The 20,422-nt window shown below is 39.8% G+C and overlaps 2 protein-coding genes across 7 annotated transcripts in view; one reads left to right on the top strand and one right to left on the bottom strand.

The window, feature by feature from the left end:
- The window catches only part of IPMK (inositol polyphosphate multikinase), a 41,316-nt gene extending 39,343 nt beyond the window's left edge, over positions 1-1,973 (bottom strand). For 2 of the 6 annotated variants that reach the window (XM_082339562.1, XM_082339564.1), the window contains exon 1: positions 1,519-1,973. In XM_082339562.1, the coding sequence (XP_082195688.1) occupies positions 1,519-1,546 (28 nt within the window). In that variant the 5' untranslated portion in view covers positions 1,547-1,973. Of the gene's footprint in view, positions 1-718; positions 1,243-1,518 lie in introns of those variants that run through there. The other 4 variants (XM_082339559.1, XM_082339561.1, XM_082339560.1 and 1 more) reach the window with 3 other exon arrangements.
- A 441-nt stretch (positions 1,974-2,414) lies between these two features.
- On the top strand, positions 2,415-20,422 carry CISD1 (CDGSH iron sulfur domain 1). The gene is made up of 3 exons (XM_082339676.1): positions 2,415-2,601; positions 10,157-10,362; positions 20,004-20,422. Exons 1-3 carry the CDS (start codon positions 2,577-2,579, stop codon positions 20,091-20,093), a joined length of 321 nt encoding a protein of 106 aa, XP_082195802.1. The 5' UTR covers positions 2,415-2,576; the 3' UTR covers positions 20,094-20,422.

Below are 20,422 nucleotides of genomic sequence, written 5' to 3'. Positions count from 1 at the left end.
AGATGATCAAGAATAACTGTTTGTCTTATTTGTGTACCATCCTAGTACAATAGTAGGGTGTATTTCCTAACGTGAATCCGAGTTTCAGCATTCCTGAAACCACGCCTCCCGGAGAAATCCAGGAGATATCAGAAAAACCTCTCAAGGGGGCGCGGAGAGAGATCCCGGATAAACCAGGACAAGCTTCCAAAACCAAAACCAAAACCCAAACAAACAAACATTTTAAAACAAAAAACAAAAAAACACTTGTTTCTTCCCCTCCAGCTATGCAGCTGCACCCAAAAGAGAAGCACTAGATTAGCATCATCTGCATTTCATTCCTTTTCTTTTGCAATACTAGCTGCCCGCCTATAATAAACAGACCTTGTGCTCAGGGGAGAATTTACTTCCCCGTCCAGTAAAAATGAAGTTCCTTATTTTCACTAACAACGAAAGCCGTCTTCAATCAATACCCACCCTCCCTGCGGAGACCAGACACTCCTCTCCCCGCCACCTCCTGCTGCCCGCCTGACGCCCCACACCCCAGAAATCGTACCACTTTTCGAGCCCCTGCTGCACGGGTCGCGAGGCTCTGGGGGAAAGCGGAAGAGACCGGGGGTGCGGCGTACACACCCGGAGGGGCGTCCGGCCCGGCCAGCGGGCCCCAGGCTACCTCGGCCGGCCCGGGGCTCGCGTAAGGCGGAAGGGGTGCGGCGAGCTCCGCGCCACCCCCACTTACCCACTTTGTCCTTCCCATACATGTGCCCGGCCACCTGATGCGAGAGGGGCACGCAGCCGTTGAGGAAGCGGAGCCTGCCGCCCGCCGGCTTCGGGGTGCCCTCGCGGGCGGTCTCGCCCGCCGGTGGGGTCCGCATTTCTGGGGGGCCGGGCGCCTCAAGCCGGAGAGGGGATGGCGGCTCCGTTGCCATAACGGAGAGCTGAAGCGGCAGCAGCAGCGAGAGCAGGGAAGAAAATAAGGCGGAGGGAGGGGACGCCGGAGAACCCGGGGGTCGCTCAGGCTCGGCCGCGAGGAGGCCCGGGGGTTCCTGCGGCTGGTGCCCTCTGTGGCCCGAGGAGGGGGCCCATGACGCCGCGAAGGCGCGGGCTCTGCCCTGCCCAACTCTCGGCGGAGCGCGTCTCTCGGCTCCCGGCTCTCGCTGCTCAGCCGCCGCGGCCGCCGACCCGGGCGCAGCCCAGGAGACTGACCCCAGCGGATAAGCGGCGGCGGCGGTGGCGCCCCGCGCTCCCTGGGGCCTTGACGGCGACGGCGGCCCCACCTCCCGTGCCCCCGCCCCCTCCCGCCGTCCTCCAGTCCCCTTAGCTGCCGCGCGCGCGTCAGCGCCGCCAGCACCGCCGCCTCCGCCGCGAGCTTCCTACTGCGCGACCCGCGGCCGCCGCCGCTACTGAGCATGCCCAGAGGCCGCCAGACGGGACCCCCGCGGCAGGGCGCGCGCTCGGCGCTGCCGGGGCGAGCGGAAGGCGACCTGGATGAGGTGACCACGCTCACGATTCTTCTCATTCCCACCCGGTTGGCCTTACGGTGCCGCCAGGGCTGGTGTGCCTTCATTCATTCAGTGCGCGCTTCAGCGCTTCTCGGGGTTAAGCTCAAAGACATCAGGGGCTCCCAGTTGTGAGGGGCAGTCAGTCACGCGTTAGGAGAGTTGGGAGGCAGTAGCGGTGCCCAGGGAGGCTTGGAAGACCACCCTTTAACTGCAATCACCTCCCTCCTCCAACTCCCACCCTGCACAGATACAACAGGAGTAAAAACAGGCAGCTTCTTAGAAGACGCACCTCCAAAACATCCTTCAAGTAATCCTATCCCCCCTCCCCAAATTGCTGCCCCTAAACAGCTAATTAAAAAAATTTGAAACCGACACTGATTTCAGACTGTAGAAGATAGGGAATAATCTTAACTTTTTTAAAAGTGAGCACATTTTTTTTTAAAGAAATGAGCCGTTTTTTTCTCTCTCCCACTCGACCCTTATCGCAAGTTCCAAGGTGATCAAGAATTGGCTGGAAGGCAGAGAAAGGGGATGCACGCTGGGAGCGAGGGGAAGATTCTGGGATGGGACACCACAGTTGGTTCCTGTGTCCGGCATTTCAAGTGAAGACTGGACCTGGCCTTGCAGGTACCAGACTAAGCAAGAAAATTTTGGGTAAAACCTTTGATAACTGATTATGGCAAGTGTTATAGCAGCACACACCCTCTGCCCCCATAAATCCGCACACCTGGGAGAGACGTAAAACCTGGTCCGGATTCCTTATTCCAAAGGCCCGTCCGCTGGGCTCCAGGACCAAGCCCCTCAGGATTGCGCAAACTCAGTTGCTACCTCTCTTGGTCTTTTCCTCCTCCCACCTCTTACGGCTGTCAAAATCCGGACTTAGGACTTCCTAAAGGCCCGGAACGCAGATTCGCGCATGCTCAGCATCAGCCCGGCTGCTTAATACACACGTGCTTATGGCCTATCGCGGCGCCTGCGCGGTCGCAGCCTGCAGTTCGCCCTTAGGACAGACGCCTGTCGCACCTTGACTCCCGCTGTCCGCTCGAGCCGGTCTGTGCTCAGTGTCTTGTGCACATCCTTGCAAGCGACGGCGCCATGAGTATGACTTCCAGCGTACGAGGTGAAGTGGGGCATGGGAGCGGGTGAGGCTGGCGGCCTGCGCACCGGTTGCAGCTTCGTCAGCACCTCTTAGGGCTGTTACGGCTGCCCTGCGTTCCCGCCAGTCTTGTAACCTTGAGATGGAGAAGGGCAAGCGCTCCGCGGACCTGCGGGCTCCCCGGGCCACACGGGGCACGGGGGTCAGGTCAGGGTATGATCCCGGGGCAAAAGTGGCGTGGGGGCCATGCAGGCATCTACCCAGGTCTGGGTAGTCCCCTAACTGTCCCGCGGCGCTGCTAGCTTTTCTTGTTCTCCCCTGAGACTCCTTTCTGTTGTGTCACAGGGCCTGGAAAAAAAGGAAAGGTGAAAACAAAAAACAAAACCCCTCTTCCCCCTTCTCAACGTTTAAATTACCGTGGAGTGAGAACGTAGATGTCCTGCAACCCTCAAGTGATGCATGACTAATCACAGCTTAGTTTTGCACATTTTTTAAAGGGAAGGCACCCAATCCGAGGTCTTCAGTTTTCCCAGGGTTTTTTGTTGTTGTTGTTTTTTGTTTTTAATGCCTCTGGCATCTGGACCTCGGTGGCAGTAGTCCAGGAGAGAGGATTGAAAACTGAGCTCATTGAGCCTTCACCTTTCTCAGCCTTGCTTCCCTTGTGCTAGTACCTAGCGTTTGGAAATGTTACTTAACAGAAGGTCCGATTAAAATTAAGAGGCTTTCTAGAGCTTCACTTTATAACAATTCTTGGTGGTAGTATAATTGTTAATATAATAGTTTGTACCGCTACGAGATACATGTGATCTTTGCCCAGGTATAAAATACCACCCTCAAAAAAAAAAAAAAAAAAAAAATACCACCCTCAAGGTTTGGTTACCTGTAACAGTAGTTAGGTAAAGGTAGATTGTACAGAAATTAATTTAAAATAGTCTACTTGATTCATTTAGTAAATATTGAGTATCTGGAGTGCCAGGTTCTGTAAAAGGTCCCTACTAACTTGGCCCTAATTTTGTAATAGATTCTATAAATTGGAGAATTCCACTTGTTGCCAAAGTTATCTGTCAGAGTGAGGGTGATAACCCATGACATTTTTAAGTTACTAATGCGGTATATAGGAGGTGATTATTTGCAAAACGTATTTCAAAGGATACTCATCTTTAGGCTCCTTTAAATAGAGGCACCTTCGTACATTTAAAACAGGGAGTGATTTTTACTGTAAAAAAAAATTTTCCCAGGAATTGGACAATTGTGTAAAATAAGATATTCATGTGACTTGAGCCACTGATAATCTTATAGGAAGACAGTTTGCACTTGTGTGATTTGGGACAAAAGATTCCAAAGTGGTTTTTTTTAATGTGGAGTCATTTTGTATAATTGGGCACTAAACTCCATTTAGGTAGCATACTATTGAAATGTGAAATAGGTGAACCCTAAGACTTCTTAAGACTATAAGCTAATCTTTCTTGTAATCAAGACAAGTTTGTTATTTTTTTGATCTAACTATATGGGAATCCAAAGGTGACTTTCCCATTATTTTGCCATTTTCTAAGGGATAGGAAATTGCTTCGTCAATTGGGTTATTAGCTTAAACTTTAGGTACTCAACTTTGTTATGAGAACTACTTTTTTTTTTTGACTGTGTTGGGTCTTCGTTGCTGCACGCGGGCTTTCTTCTAGTTGCAGCGAGCAGGGGCTATTCTTCGTTGCGGTGCGTGGGCTTCTCATTGCGGTGGCTTCTCTTGTTGCAGAGCACGGGCTCTTGGTGCGCGGGCTTCAGTAATTGTAGCACGCGGGCTCAGTAGTTGTGGCTCGCGGGCTCTAGATCGCAGGCTCGGTAGTTGTGGCGCACGGGCTTAGTTTCTCCGCAGCATGTGGGATCTTCCCAGACCAGGGCTCAAACCCGTGTCCCCTGCATTGTCAGGCGGATTCTTAACCACTGCGCCACCAGGGAAGCCCAAGAAGTAACTGCTTTTTATTTCACCTAAAAGCGTAAGGACTGCTGTGAGGACTATGGGGAGGGACCCCAAAGCCTTTGTAAATCACTTCTACCCGTGCTTTCTTCCTCAAATATAGTGGTGTGGCAAGGTAGGGACAGAATATCTGTTTTGTAATGTTTAGATCTCAAATTGTTCTACTCTCAGTGTTTAAACCAAACCTGTTCATTCCTGTAGATTGAAAATCAATTTAGATCTTTTGATTTGGGGGAAGATGACCATGTCTTTTCTCAGTTAAGTAAGTGAATTATATATATATTTTTATAATTTGTGTATATACTATATAATTATAAAGGGCTTAGAATGGTATTTGGCAGTGGTAAGCACTATATAAGTATATGTTAAATAAATAAAAGGGTGTGTATGTGCATGCAGAATTCTTGTTTATATTCAGGAAAAAAATAATGGGTGGGTTAGAAATAAAATGAATGGAGATCAGGTCAGGACATGAATCTGGGAAAGGCAGTGAGGATGAGTGATTGGAATGGTAATCCGAAGATCCCAGTCAGTGAGATGGCTTTTGATGCCCATTTGGTCGATATTACCAAACTTCTTTTTTTCTTATTGAGGTATAATTGACATACTTATACCAAACTTATTTTTTATGTGATACCAAATATTTATTACAGTTTCAGAAACTGTAAGAAACATTAAGAAACATTAAGTGCCTTTCACTGCTACAGAGTCCCCATTCTCTAGTGACTCCTCCTCATACCCAATAGATGACCTCTAGGAAGTTTACTAAACTTCTTGCTCCTTAATATCTCCAAGACTCATTGAATCTGCTCTCATTCTTAATCCCTTCCCTTCTATTTGCAAGGAAGAGATTATCTGAGGCCGTTCTCTCTATATCATCCAGATGCCATTTTCTCCTGCTTCCTTAAGCTCTTGCCTCAGTAATGATACCAATGGCTCTTAATTCTTCTGGCCTCTCACTCACAGGGATTTTCTTCTCTTCAGCCCGAAGTCACTCATAATTCACCCTCATTAAAAAAAAAAAAAAAGCCAACTAGACCAAATATTTTTAAAGGCCTTCCTTCTTCCTGCTGTCCCCTCAAGTCACTTTTTTTCTTCATATTTTGCTTTACCGTCCAGTTACAAAATAGGCATTAGTCTATCTGCCTGTGCTTTATTGTACTTCCCAAACCCTGAGCACTACAATGCTTGTAACCAAAACTAAATTTCATAAGTTCTTATTCTCTGACTGTTATATCGTTGTCTCTTTTGTTGAAACTAACTCATAATTTTCCAATCCATTTAACTTCAACATATAAAAATACTGTTTGGGTTCAATAAATTTATTGAGTCATTTAAAGTAACTATTCAAGGGTTTGCTTTTAATCTGAGAAGGAATGTGCAGATCATACTGTGAATACAGGAGTTAGCTCCTATGGGTTATGAACAATAAATAATAGGGGATTTGGGGGCTGTAGATGAAACAAGATTGGCAGTGAGTTGATACTTGTTGGAGCTGGGTGAGGGTAAATGGGAGGTCATTACAGTATTTTCTGTATATGTCTGAAGGGTTCCATAATGAAGTTTTATTTTTAATCTCAGGAAGTATTGAAATTCCACAGTTTGATACAGTAGGTTAAGATGAGGCCAAAGAGAAGTCATTTGGTGTAAGAGCAATGTGATAGTAAGATGGACAGATGGAGTTGCAAATTCAAATTAGGAATCTATTATTTCTTTTTACTTAACTAACATTGAACACTGCCTGTACACCAGGCCTTGAGAGAAAAATGTTACCAGGCACAGCCTACCAATCTGAGGGGGACCTAAGGGAGGCAAAGATTTAAACACAGCTCCCCTCCCCCGCTCCTGAGGTGGAAGGAACATTCTGATTCTATGGCAGTTGACATTGGGTAGGAGAGGACAGTTTGGAGCTACCAAAGGGGCTAAAGGAAAAGAAGCAGGGTGAGATTTCTGTCTTAGGTTAAAGCAAAATGATTTACCACAGTAAAGAAATGAGTTATAAATATGGGTGTGGGATTTGGGAACAAGTTGATGTTTTCTCTATCTCTGAATAATCCTAAGAGAGAAAACCAAAGATTATACAAAGATTGCCAGGGGAAGAGTAAGAAAGGGAGGGATTATTTAGAAATGTATTTTTTGTATTTTCTTTATATTGATGTATTCATGGTATTTGTATAGATAGAGAGCATTATTAAGCAAGGTAAGGGTTTTATCTAACTATAGGAACACTATACCTTGAGAGAGGTGTACAGAAAAGGGAAGTAAGGATAAAGTAGAAGAGGCAAAAATAAGGCTTAGGATATTTCTGGACACCAGTTTTGAAAGAATGTCTGAAAGGTGCCAACTGAAATATCTTTAGAAATTGGGTCTTGATATAGTCCCTTGTTCAACCTGAGATGGTGTCTGTACTTAATAGGCATGTACACTATCAAGAACTAAATGTTACTTGGGTTTTATTGTTTATTTGTTTACTGTCTTGGGTTTTCAATTCTTTCTCTATTGTAATTGTTGACTTTTGAATCCATCATCACTCTTGTCTATCTCCATATAGTTTCCTTTTCTTTCTTTTCCCTAGAGTTGCCAGTGGCATCCATAGCTTTTTGCCAGAAAAGACTGATTCAGGCTACAGTAATGAAATGATAAAACAGCAACATTTTTCTTATTCTGGGAACTTTTACATTTGTCTCTAATGAGGTTAGAGAATTAGAATCTGGGAAGGGGGGAGGGATGGAAATTGTTTTCTTAAGACCTTATCTGGCTCTGTGAGTCTAAAAAACTCATTGGAGCAAGTGCAAAGCCATTTCCTAACACACATATGGTGCTATGACATTTATAAAGGTTCATCAGTGACCCTCCTTAGGGCGTAGGGTCACAGAGTGCATGTTTTGAGTCCCCACAGGGCAGCCACTCTTGGGTAATATCTAGAGTTAGTTCCCTCTGTGTCAGTTATTCTGTCATTTCTTCCACCATCAAAAAAATCCAAGGGAAGTAAAGGTTTTTAAAAAGTCACCATATGGATTCAGTTGGTAATAATGAGAAAAGAGAATAGAAGGATGTTTTGATGGCTGAGAAAGATTCTTCTGGCCTATCATAAGTTTCAGGTAGAAATTCCTATAGGATTCTTTTTTTATATCATGAGACCAATTAATCCTAACCAATTGTAGTTGTTCTTTGGACCTCAGACCTTTATGTAATATGTAGGCATCATTAAAACAAATCTGATAGAGATTACTTGACACTTCACCTCAAAAGTAAGGTATAACTAAGATCAACAGCATTTAGGGAATTGTATTATTTCAGTCTTTTGGAATATTTCCCTCTTTTAAGTTTATACTAAGGATTTAACATTCAGCAAACATAATTGAATATATATGGGCAAAGCAGTATTTTAGCCCATTTTGTGATAGGTACATTAACTATTCAGAGTGGCTTTCCATTAGCTAAGAAGTAGATTGCTATAACTCCTGACATTTTCTCAAGGGACTTCCATGGTAAAAAATGCATCAGAAAGGAAGATCATGAATCAAGCTAGAAATCAGTAAAGTTTAAGCCCTGCTTGGAGTTGCCACAGAATGATACCATGAAGCAGCACCAAAATTCAAGGCAGGGAGTTCCCTGGCGGTCCAGTGGTTAGGACTCCAGCTCCAGGACTGGAGCTTTCACTGCCGTGGGCTCCTGTTCAATCCCTAGTTGGGAGAATAAGATCCCACAAGCTGTGCAGCGCAGCCAAAAAAAAAAAAAGAAAATATTCTTTACCAATGAGAAAAAATGATGACATTCATAATAAAACAAATTTTTAAAAATAATAAATTAAAAAATTCAGGGCAAATCTACACAAGGTGTGTAGTTTAAAGTATCTTTCAATGAAGCCAAAGGTTTGAAGCTATCAAATGACTTATTAACTTTTCTCAGTCACACAGCGTCTGGGAAGGGCATAAAGTTAATGTTTATTTTAGGGGATTATAGCAGGGAGGAATAGAACTGTTGTGTGGGCAGGAAAACAAACTAAATTTTTTCATAGAGAAAAATAACTGTGGTTGAAAATAGAATCCAAGGAACATGCTAATTAGGAACACTTGATGAAAACTAAATTATTAAATAAGCTAGAAGAGAAGACCAAGATAAAAGGAACTAAGTGTGAGAGTGGTTGTTCCTTTCCATTAGAGTTTTGTAAGAATGAACTCCAATTTTATGTAAGGAACCATTAGGTTCAGTGATTAATCACATTAGTACAATAAGAAATTTGACTCAGTAGTGCAAGTAAGCCATACAGTTAATTATTCATTATATGTTTTTATTTGGTCTTGGAATGTGTTTTTTGTACTTATCTCTCTAGGGCTTTATTTGATAGTCTGGGAACTTATTTCAAACACTGTGAAGATCTGACTTAGGAAATGCTGGGACGCAGTCCAGTGTGTTTATCCTGACCCCTGTTCAACTTCTTCCTGCAGTCCACTCCATGCTGGGAATAGACAGCTCTCCTCTGAGGCTGAGGCTAACCAGACTATGCAGAACTCCCTCCTCTCCAAAATTCTCTGGAACTGGGGTAGTTGTTAAGTGCTTGGATTTCTAAGGGATCCTTGAAAAGCTACGTGAACAGAATAAATAGATGGCCTATTAGTCAAGCAAATAATTGCGCAGAAAAATGTCATTAAATTTAAAATGAAGTTTATAGGGAATTCAGATCATCCACTGGTGGATAATGGAAATTTAGAATTTATTAAAGGAGAATCTAACTAATTATATTATGTTTTCTATAAAATTAGTACCTTCTGAGTTTTATTTTAATGAGACACTTTGAAATTAAAAAAACAAAAACAAAGCTTTTGAATGACTGGAAGCCCAGAATGCTGCTGGATATATTCCTCTGAATGTTTAATATTAAGGGTTGGTTTTGTTTTATTTGTCCTTTCTTTTTCTTTGGATACCAATTCTGTTTGTGGTTATGCATTTTTAAATGACTAAAGGACCTACTATTGAAATGAACTCGGGGACTTCCCTGGCGGTCCAGTGGTTAAGACCCCACTCTTCCACCGCAGGGGCCACAGGTTCAATCCCTCGTCAGGGAACTAAGATCCTGCATGCTTCAGGTGTGGCCAAAAAGAAAAAAAAAAAAGAACTCTGATGAGTCATTTTGTTAACATAATCACCTCCTGATCTTTAGAGGGATGAGGAGGGTCTTGTTTGTAATCTGAATTTTTATGGCCTTATTAGTAATCTGAATTTTTATATGTATCTTTTTTTTTTTTAAAGCAATAGGTATCTGCAGGCTCACAGGTTATTTTAAATCTATTTATGAACACTTTAAAAAGATTACTAAACTTTGTTTCTTCTCCAATTATAAAATAATTTTTAAGTTTCCCTCTTCTATCTTAACTTAGCTAACAATACTGAATAGAGAATACACAATTGCCTCTGTAAGGGCTGGGGTAGGTTTTAACAAGGGACTACTTCACCAGTGTGTTCTGATCATTTTTTTAATGTTAAACACCTTTGACTGTTGGGATGCTTAGTACTCAAAAACTGGATTTCCTGAACGTTCGTGTTAGATTATTAGTATAGATTTTTGGTTTTGATAATCATTCCTGTTTTCCTTTCCTGCTCTAGTTGAATGGATTGCAGCGGTTACCATTGCTGCTGGGACAGCTGCAGTTGGTTATCTAGCTTACAAAAGATTTTATGTCAAAGATCATCGCAACAAATCTATGGTAAACCCTCACATCCAGAAAGACAACCCCAAGGTAGTACATGCTTTTGACATGGAGGATTTGGGAGATAAAGCTGTGTACTGCCGTTGTTGGAGGTCCAAGAAGGTAAGAGAAGCAAGTCCTTTATGCCAGTGCCGTCTTTAATGCAACATTTCGTTTAAACTATTCTGTCACACTGGTACCATCAAATATCAAGATATCCCTTCTCCTTTGCTTCCTTTTTTTTAATGGATTCTGTTTTTCTCTGTTTTCTGTGTACTCTTCAGGAATATATTTACTAAAATGTATAACCACCATGCAGTGAAATTGCATCGTACCCTCATCGAGTTAGGCAAATATAACCACATTCTTGGCCAAAGAAGAGAGAAAAATCCCTTTATTTACGCTTAGAATTTCCTCCCCAAGTGGGTGTTAGCATTCACTATCCCAGGAAAAGGAGTATGCAGCCTAAATACAAAGAGAAACAGAAGAGGTCATTTATTTTCCCTTGAGATTTCAAGCTCCTAGATTCTAGCACAAGTTTTAGAAATATCAAGAGAAACTTTTGGAAAATTACCCCTGAAAATTTCTTACCTGGTACATATGTATTGACCCTGTATCCTAAGCTTTTTTTAAGCTGCAGCTCCTATATTTAAATATCTTATCTAACACAGGATTTTTTTGTATCTTTATTTTCTTTTGTGAGAATTGCATTTTATCAAGTTCCGTCTGGAATTATCTCTGTGATACCTGCAGCTTTTAGATAGTGATGACAGCTGGTTATCTGAAGATGGTAAAATGCTCTCCTAAGGTCATCTTGAAAAGCTTCATACATTGAATGACTTCAGAATTTCTGGTATATTTAGAGAAATATGGTGAAATACTGTGTGTACTGCCACTATTAGCATTTAAATAAAATGGATTTTACTAAAGATGACACTATAAGGCCTAAGAAAATAGACAATAAAAATGATGTATCTATTTCTGAAAGCATGTTATGTCAGGGACCTCTTCCCACAGTGGAAAGCCATTATCACAAATCACGTATCCCAGATAAGGAAGAAGTCACATACTAGGTACTGGAAAGCATATTCCACTAACCCCCTTCTCCGGATACAATTGATACTGTATAATCCAGTGGTGATAGAGTGCTTAGATTATGTCATTGTGTCTGAAAACTGCTTGATGAATATATGGAATATGAACCAAAAATTAATAGTCCCATTACAAAAATTGTTCCTTAAGAAGAGCACTGTTCATTTGGAGTGTGGGATTGTTTATAAGTACTAGTGGAGTTGCTAGAAAATAATCCTCAATAATATTCTGTAGACTAGATCTGGTTTGTTTTTTAAAAATTAACACCTATAATAGGTTTCATTCTCTTGTTGCTCTCCAAAATATAAAAAGTAATACCTTTAGAAATTAAGGAATTTCTAAGTCCGGAGTTGTAATAGTTCTTTAGTCAGTGATCTTAAGTAGTTCATTTAGTTTCTATTACTATATACATGCTTGAGAACAGGTAAATAGTAAAACAGCAGGTATCATAGATGTGTGTAGTAGATGCAGTACGAGTGCTTTAAATAAAAGGAAGAGCTTGTTGCACTGTGGGCTAGAATTTTCTGGGAAGGCATAGTAATATATACATGGGAGTTAGATTGCCCCTGGAAAGGTTGGTGGCATTGGAATACACTAGCAAGTATTGGAGACTCTTTCTCAGAATCTGTGGGAAAGGACTCATGAGTGAAAGTGGGATGGATGAAGAATCTAGTCTGGTCCTTGCACCTCCCTCCTCGCAGGAATAAGTCCAAATTGAGGAGAGTCTTGAGTACCAGCGTGAGGAATTTGTGCCTCCCAACATGGGGGAGCTTCTTGTCAGGGATTTCAGATATAAAGTTATACTTGCACCAGAGTGCTGGCCGTGGGAATGGAGAAGCATGAACAGATACATGAACCATTTTGAGGCAAGGATCAGCCAAATGCAATGACTGATTTGTGTGAAAGATTGGGGGAGGAAGACTAAAGCTCATTGAAGTATCTTAAGATAGGATTGTAGGGTTAGAAGAGGTGGTGCCATCAACGGAAATAAGGAATTCGGGGTGAATGGCTCATTTTCCAGGACACCAATGAGGAGTTCAATTTCAAAGAGTGACATTGAGGTGACATTTGAATGGAAATGTACAGCAGGCAGTCTGAAATGTGGGACTAAAGCTGAGACATGAGGGTTGGAGATAGCGATCAGCAAAACTGATGAGTCAAGGGTAGGAATGCAGCAGATCCTTGGTACAGATAAAAATCAAGGGCTAAGTATGAAATCTTGGAGAATTTTCTGCATTTTGTAAAGAGAAGAGCCAAAAAAGGAAATGAAATGGGCCCCAGAGTTAGAAGAAAACTAAGAATATCGTGGCTTCACAGTGGAAAAGGGAAAAGTTTCAAAGAAGGTTTGATTGTGAACATCGGCTTGTGCAAAAGACCAGGAGGTGAATAGACTATTATACTAAGACTGTGGGGTTAAACAATTAGGCTACTGACCTTTTAGTGTCATTTTCACAGAATAATTAGAATAGAAGCTGTGTCCAAATGGATTACAGTATGGATTACTACTAAAGAAATGCCAGAAGTCTGAATATATGGCAAAATTTCGGTAAATATGACAGTGAATGGAAAGAAAAAAATATGATGACTGCTTGAGTGAACGCTGAAGCTTTGCTTTGAAGCCAAGTAAAGGGCATTTGCTTTGGTTGGGTGTTTCCAGAGGGTAAAGGGTCAATAAAGCAAATGTGGACTTTTATGGACTAAGATCTCAAGTATTTCAGGAAGAATCACAAATGGAGACAGGCCAAGCTAGTGGTTTAAATGTTTATTAGACTTTATAAGTCAACAGAACGTTCCAGGATTATTCTTTCATCATACTATTTAGAGTTTCCCTTAGGTAGACTTCAAGGAAAGGAATGCGAGACCAGTCATTTTATTTTCAATTTTCTCAATGTCTTCTTTCTTTTTAAGCTTATCTTTTATACCATTATTAATCCTCTTTGCATCTTTGGTTTGTCGGTTCTGAATTTTCCCTGAATCTTGGGCACTTTTTATTCCCACATGAGTCGATTCAAAGTTCACTTTGAATATTATTCAAATTAGTGTATGTTCTTATTCTCCAGGCATCTTTGGAATCTTCCCACATTCCTGAGGTTCCTAAGGTTGTCACGCAGGTGCCAAGTCACACACTTACATGCCTGTCCACAGAAGGCTTGATACCTTTGATTAGATGGCTATATTGAGTTTATGTTCAGTAGTTTTTTCCTCATACACCAGTTGTGTTTCTAATACAATGAAATTTAAACTCCTATCTAAAAAAAAAGTTATATGTGATATAAACTAATTCAGTTTTAATTCATTCTTTTTTTTAATTGAAGTATTGATTTACAATACTGTGTAAGTTTCAGGTGTACAGCATAGTGATTCAGTTTTGGAGGGTTTTTTTTGCCGATTATATTCCAATATAGGTTATTACGAGCTATTGGATATAATACTCTGTGCTATACAGTAAATCCTGTTGTTTATCTATTTTATGTGTAGTTGTTTGTATCTGATAATCCCATACTCTTAATTTTGTCCCTCCCCCCTCTAATTCATTCTTAAGGTACAGTCACGAGTAACCTGTTGTGTGTTTCTATCATTTTGAGCAGTTTTCTCAGACCTAATGAATCAGATCTCTTAGTCATGTGCAGAAATTACATGTTTTTAACACACTTCATTCCTCCTCTCTTCCCCCCGATTGGTGTGCCCTCTGCTGTTTCAGAAACTGGACTGTCTCATAGTATTTCACAGAAGGGCTGTCCCTAAGTGAAGTGAGAAGAAAAGGAACCAATACAAAGGAAATGATTAAAGCAACTACAGGGAAAGATACTATTTGAGACAGTGGTATGTTGAGGGGGTGGAAGGAAAGGAGAGTAGGAGCACAGATTTCAGACTCAGCCTTAGAAAGAAAGAGATAGTCTTACTTTCGAAACAAGGTGAGGGAACATTGATGTCAGAGGGAAGAGTGTGCAGCATAGTCTTACTAGATTCCCACCCCCCAGTCACCTGGGGTAGATTATGTCGTTTGCTGAGTTGTATGGTGGCCATTGGGGAGGCAGGAGAGATTTGAACAAGGACAGCAGGAGAAGGCAGACTAAGAGATAATCAAGAAAGAGAGGAAAGGTGAGCCAGTTCATGCAGGGGCTCAACTGAAATTGAAATGAAATGTAACTGTGTAGAATCATTTTCTTTCCTTTACAATTTCCGGATTTGAGTTGGGTTTTTTTATTCGTGGTGGGTTTGTTTTTGGTGGGTTTGTGTGTGGGTGTGGGTGTGTGTGCATGAGTTATGGAAAGTCTCCACCCTATTAATGGTTAGAAATGGGACTTCACTGGCTGTCCAGTGGTTAAGACTCCACGCTTCCAATGCAGGGGGCGTGGGTTCGATCCCTGGTTGGGGAAATAAGATCCCACAAGTGGCGCAGCGGGGCCAAAAAAAAAAAAAAGTGAGTTGCACTGACTCCATTTCTTCATAGAAACAATATTCTGATCATTGGTTACATTGCTTGCCCAATCCACATAAAGACAGTCTTGTAAGGCTTCCCTGGTGGCGCAGTGGTTAAGAATCCGCCTGCCAATGCAGGGGACACGGGTTTGGGCCCTGGGCCAGGAAGATCCGACATGCCGCGGAGCCACTGAGCCCGTGCGCCACAACTACTGAGTCTGCGCTCTAGAGCCCGTGAGCCACAACTACTGAGCCTGTGTGCCACAACTACCGAACCCTGTGTGCCTAGAGCCCGTGCTCCACAACAAGAGAAGCCCCTGCAATGAGAAGCCTGTGCACTGCAAAGAAGGGCAGCACGGGCTCGCCGTGACTAGAGAAAGCCCACGCGCAACAACGAAGACCCAACGCAGCCAAAAAAATAAAATTTAAATTAAAAAAAAAAAAAGACAGTCTTGTAAAATCTTAATTTTTCTTACATATTTTCCTACTATATCTACTATCATACGTCTTACTAAAGTAAGTACATAAGAATGGTATAAAATGTCATATTCTCTTGTTTAGTCTCAAAGATCTCATTGCTTTTATTTTCTTTCTCAACCGAAGCAAGCTTGTTTCTCAGAGCAGTTTATAGTAATGAGCCAAATGGCCCCAGGCAACTTCCTTGGAAAATATAATCCAAACTCTAATTAAAAATACAAAGTTTGGAGAAGGAAGATTCAAAAAAGTTTTCTTTTAATTTTTGCAAGTAGAAGAGATAAGTCAAGGATGAAGAGTTATTTATATCCATCTTGAATCACCCTAAAAACAGAAACATCGTAACTTGAGATATGGGACCATTAAAAAGAAACAAGTTTTGTGTTTTTTATGAAGACCCTGACAAGGTTGCTAGCTTTCCAAGTAGAGAGCAAGGATCTCTAGTGTTTTTTACCGCTAAACATTTATTTCCACCTCTTCTCCACACCCTCTCTTCTCTAGTTTTAAAGGTATTTGGGATTCGTAGTTTTCTAATTGGGTTAATGAATATGATAAGATATTTTCTGGACATACAGGAAATACAACCAATTTAATTCAAAAACTTTTCTCCAGGATTTGTTAATAAACAAAGGTTAACATCTTAGAACAAATGTTAGAATCATCTGTGAGCTAAACTTTTTTCTCATCAATTTTCTGATTCTTTTATTTTTAAGTATTGATACATGAGCTGAATTAAATATACCCTTTGTGTTTTTTGCAATTTCAGCTCTTTGCTTGACATTTTTAACACATTTAAAATTTGTAATGAGTTAATAAAATTCACATTTTCATTATATTATTATTTAATACAAAAACTGCTATACTTCCTAGATTACATTTGAAAGTATATATCCACCACATGTTTTTTTTCTCCTGTATAGAAAGGTCAAAAATGAAACAAGGCACCTTCTGGAAAAACACAAATATTGTTATGTAATTTACCATTTGAATTTTAATGCCAAGTAATTACCATTCATTCATTTATACTGTATATCAGAATCATGAATTAATTTTAATAAATATATTCCATTAACACATACAATGTATTCTTAAGAAATTGCTAATCCTATCTTGAGATAACTCATTTTGGCTCTTGGTTGAAAAAAATGTTTAGTCTTTTCATTAACTTAAAATGAGACATCTCTAATGGATAAATATGAGAATGCCTAATCTTCACATGAAGTTTGGGAGATTATTCTGACTAGTGTTAAGTGATATAGGAAGTACTATTAAAAGATATCTGTGCCTCTGAGCAGAATGATTTTGAATACCGAGTTTACATTTTAAAGGCATACAAAGCTTTATGTACTTTAAAGAAGCATGAAAGTTTATTAACAAATAGCCAGGATCTCCTTATTCACTATTTTTTTTTTAACTTTTATTGGAGTATAGTTGATTTACAATGTTGTGTTAGTTTCAGGTGTATAGCAAGTGAATCAGTTATACATATACCCACTCTTTTTTAGATTCTTTTCCTGTATAGGTCCTTACAGAGTACTGAGTAGAGTTCCCTGTGCTATACTAGTAGGTCCTCACTAGTTATCTATTTTATATACAGTAGTGTGTATATGTCAATCCCAATATCCCAAAGTATCCCTCCCCCCACTCACTACTTTTTAAAGAAATATTTTTTAGATTGTTTTTTTGTTTTAATCTTTTAAAAAATTTATTTTATTTATTTTTGGCTGCATTGGGTCTTTGTTGCTGCGCGTGGGCTTTCTCTAGTTGCGGCGAGCGGGAGCCACTCTTCATTGTGGTGCACTGGCTTCTCTTTGCGGTGGCTTCTCTAGTTGCGGAGCACAGGTTCTAGGCACACAAGCTTCAGTAGTTGTGGCACGCAGGCTCAGTAGCTGTGGCTTGCCGGCTCTAGAGCCCAGGCTCAGTAGTTGTGGTGCACAGGGTTAGTTGCACCACGGCACGTGGGATCTTCCCAGACCGGGCTCAAACCCGTGTCCCCTGTAATGGCAGGTGGGTTCTTAACCACTGCGCCACCAGGGAAGCCCTAAAGAAATATTTATTTTTTACTTGTTTACTTTTAAGACCATGATGAAACATGTGAATTTCCATTTTTAGGCAGAACCAAATTATTATAAAATTATATCCTCATTTTAGATGTATGGCTTTCTTATCTTTTGTATATTTCTCTATAGATTTCTCTCCTGTTCTTTATATATGGAGAAAAATAATTTGAGAAAATATATTAGTTTTCTAGTATTTTCAATGTGCTATTAAAATAAAAATAAAAGTTAGGGACTTCCCTGGTGGTCCAGTGGTTAAGCCTTCCAATGCAGGGGTCGCGGGTTCGATCCCTGGTCGGCGAGCTAAGATCCCATGTGCCTTGCGGCCGAAAAACCAAAAACACCCCGAAAAACAGAAGCAATATGGTAACAAATTCAATGAAGACTTTAAAAATGGTCCACATGAAAAAAAAATCTTGAAAAAAAAAAAGTTAAATATGCTATTTTAGTAAATTATTTGAGATTTTTTACTTTATGAATATTTCATTTTTCAGAAATGTACTTTATAACCTGTGGGCATAAAACCATACAGTGACGTGTTTTGTGTGTGCTATTTATAAAAATGGAGTTTTTTTACAATGTAAACTTTTATTCTCACTGTAAAATCATCTGTGTTTGTTTATTAAACATATGTCACTTTGAAATGCTGTTCTTTGCTGTGGGATACATTTCAGTTTGATTTTTTATGGCCTGTTTCCTCATCCATGCCAAGAAAACACTGAAAGCTTGGGGTCATGTTTTTGTTGCATGGACTTGTTTTTAATATGAATATACTGTACCATATCTTATTGACAGAAATAATGTAACTTTTATATACATTGAATTTATATTGGCACCCAAGATATAATTTATACTTGGAAATATAAGATGTGACGATACCTTGAGTTTTTCTGTAGTTTTTAACTAATTTACCGCCTCCCAGAATTATATGCAGATAGTAAAATTAAAATTGAATTTCTTTAACATCAACCAAATATTATTTTAATCTTAGAATAGACAAGTCTCATCAAAGTTTAAGATTATATACCATCATTGTCTAGTTTCAGGTATTGAAAATTATACTTCCTTAATGGAGTAATGGGTGGTTTTACTCTTCAGGCCAGGACTCCTGTTACTTTACTCTTCTAAATAGGCTCCTTTAGTGCAACAGTGTACCTTATACTAAACAGTGAAGCTAGATTCTAGAGTGCAGGTACATTCCAGACATCAAGAATAAAACAAAGATGCTAGCTATCATTATTTGACATGAAATAAAAAATTAAAGGTATAATATAGAAGGAAAAAACAAAATAATGTACTGATAATCGTAAAATCCCGAGGAGACACCTAAAACGTTGCATTCTTATTTTTATCATTTAACAGTAGGAAGGACATTTTCAAAAAACAGTGATATATATACACACACAGACACACGCACACATATATTTATATATATAATATATATCAAGAGTAGTCAGGTATGAAAATATATACCTAATTATAATAACCATAAAACATGTAAGGCAGAAATGATCTTATTAGAAAATGCATGAGACCTGAGGATGAAAAACACAAGAGGAATAAAATAGGACGTGGCCAAAAAATTCTCAAGTTTATCTGGAGGAATAAATAGGTAAAGTTTAATAAAGTTAGGTAAAGAATAAATAGGAAAGGTTTAACAAAGAAGAGTAATGTGAAGGAAAACCAGCCCTACCAAATACTGAAGCCCATTTTAAACACAGTCATTATCCCATTATGAATATGATGATGAATATGATAATGTAGAACCTATAAATAAGCATTTTTATATGTATAATTTTATAAATTTATGAATAAAGGTATAACAATTTGGGAAGCAATCACTTCTAATAATATTGAAGCAACAGGATCTTAGAACAGAATTTTGCAAATTGTGCTCTGTAGAACACCGTGATAATGGGTATCAAAGTGAAAGTGTCCATAATCCAATCAGCTTGGGAAATTTGGGGTTAAAATCGTGTTTTTTACAGCAGAACCTCTTTAAAATAATAATATATGTTGTGACTTAACTGTATATGTTTTTTAAACACAGAATGAAGTTAAATAAGAATATTTTGCAGGACTTCTTAATTTGCAGAGCTCACTCTGGGAAACACTGTGTTAAATATTTAGTTTTGTCCCTTTTCCTTCAACTGGACACAAAAATGTCTGTTTTTTCTAAAATGTGAAATCTTGGAAAGGAATGGAAATTTATCACATCTCCAGGAGAAAGAAGTCTCCATGAAGGATGATAAAAAGGGAAATACTTATTTGTATGAAAGTAGAGAAATTAAAGATATGAACGAATAAGCAAAATAAAAAGGGTTGGGTAAAAAATTGCTGCAAAGATGATCAGCAAAAGAATAATGAACAGATTGATTTTAAACAAATGAACTTAGGCTCTTACCAATAGATAGGCCATGGACGTAGTTCACTAGAAAGGAAATATAACTAGTACGTAAACATGGAAAAGGTTTTCCACATCCACAATCAAATGTCACAAATGGAAATTCAATTAATGATCTGTGTATTATCCACAAGTCAATTTCTTCCTCCTCCTTAGTGTGTACACTTTACATATGCTCATTAAGAAAACCTGTAAAAGGTAGCCAAGAAAAATCTATTGAGTTATCATGTCATGTGAATTAAGCATCACCCCCACTCTGCCAAAACGTAATACTGATTTTGCAATTAGACATTTCACATTCTTTCTCTTCCTAGTTCCCACTCTGTGATGGCTCTCACACAAAACACAATGAAGAAACTGGAGACAACGTGGGACCTCTGATCATTAAGAAAAAAGACACTTAAATGGACACTTTTGACGCTGCAGACCAACCTGTCATGATGTTTCCTGATCGTTTAATTAGAATGAGTACCACTTGTGTCTAAGTCATCTCCCCTGGGTTCTAGATGTGGTATATTGCAAACTACAGCTTTCATATTCACGGCATTTGCCTTACTTGTTGAACCATCGTGGTGCACGTTTGTTGAAACAAAAAAAACAAGGAAAAAGGAAAATCCAATCTCATGGACTGTGGGTTATTTTGGTCTTGTAAGGATCCATTTCTTTACATTTAAAAATGGCATTACAATATAGTTGTATGGCGAAGTTAACGTATTAAATTATTCTCAAAATC

Source organism: Balaenoptera borealis (assembly GCF_965194805.1).
Source record: "Balaenoptera borealis genome assembly, chromosome: 10".
NCBI classification, from domain to species: Eukaryota; Metazoa; Chordata; class Mammalia; order Artiodactyla; family Balaenopteridae; genus Balaenoptera; species Balaenoptera borealis.
Note: the sequence above shows the minus strand (reverse complement) of the source record. Positions and strands in the feature narration are given on the sequence as shown.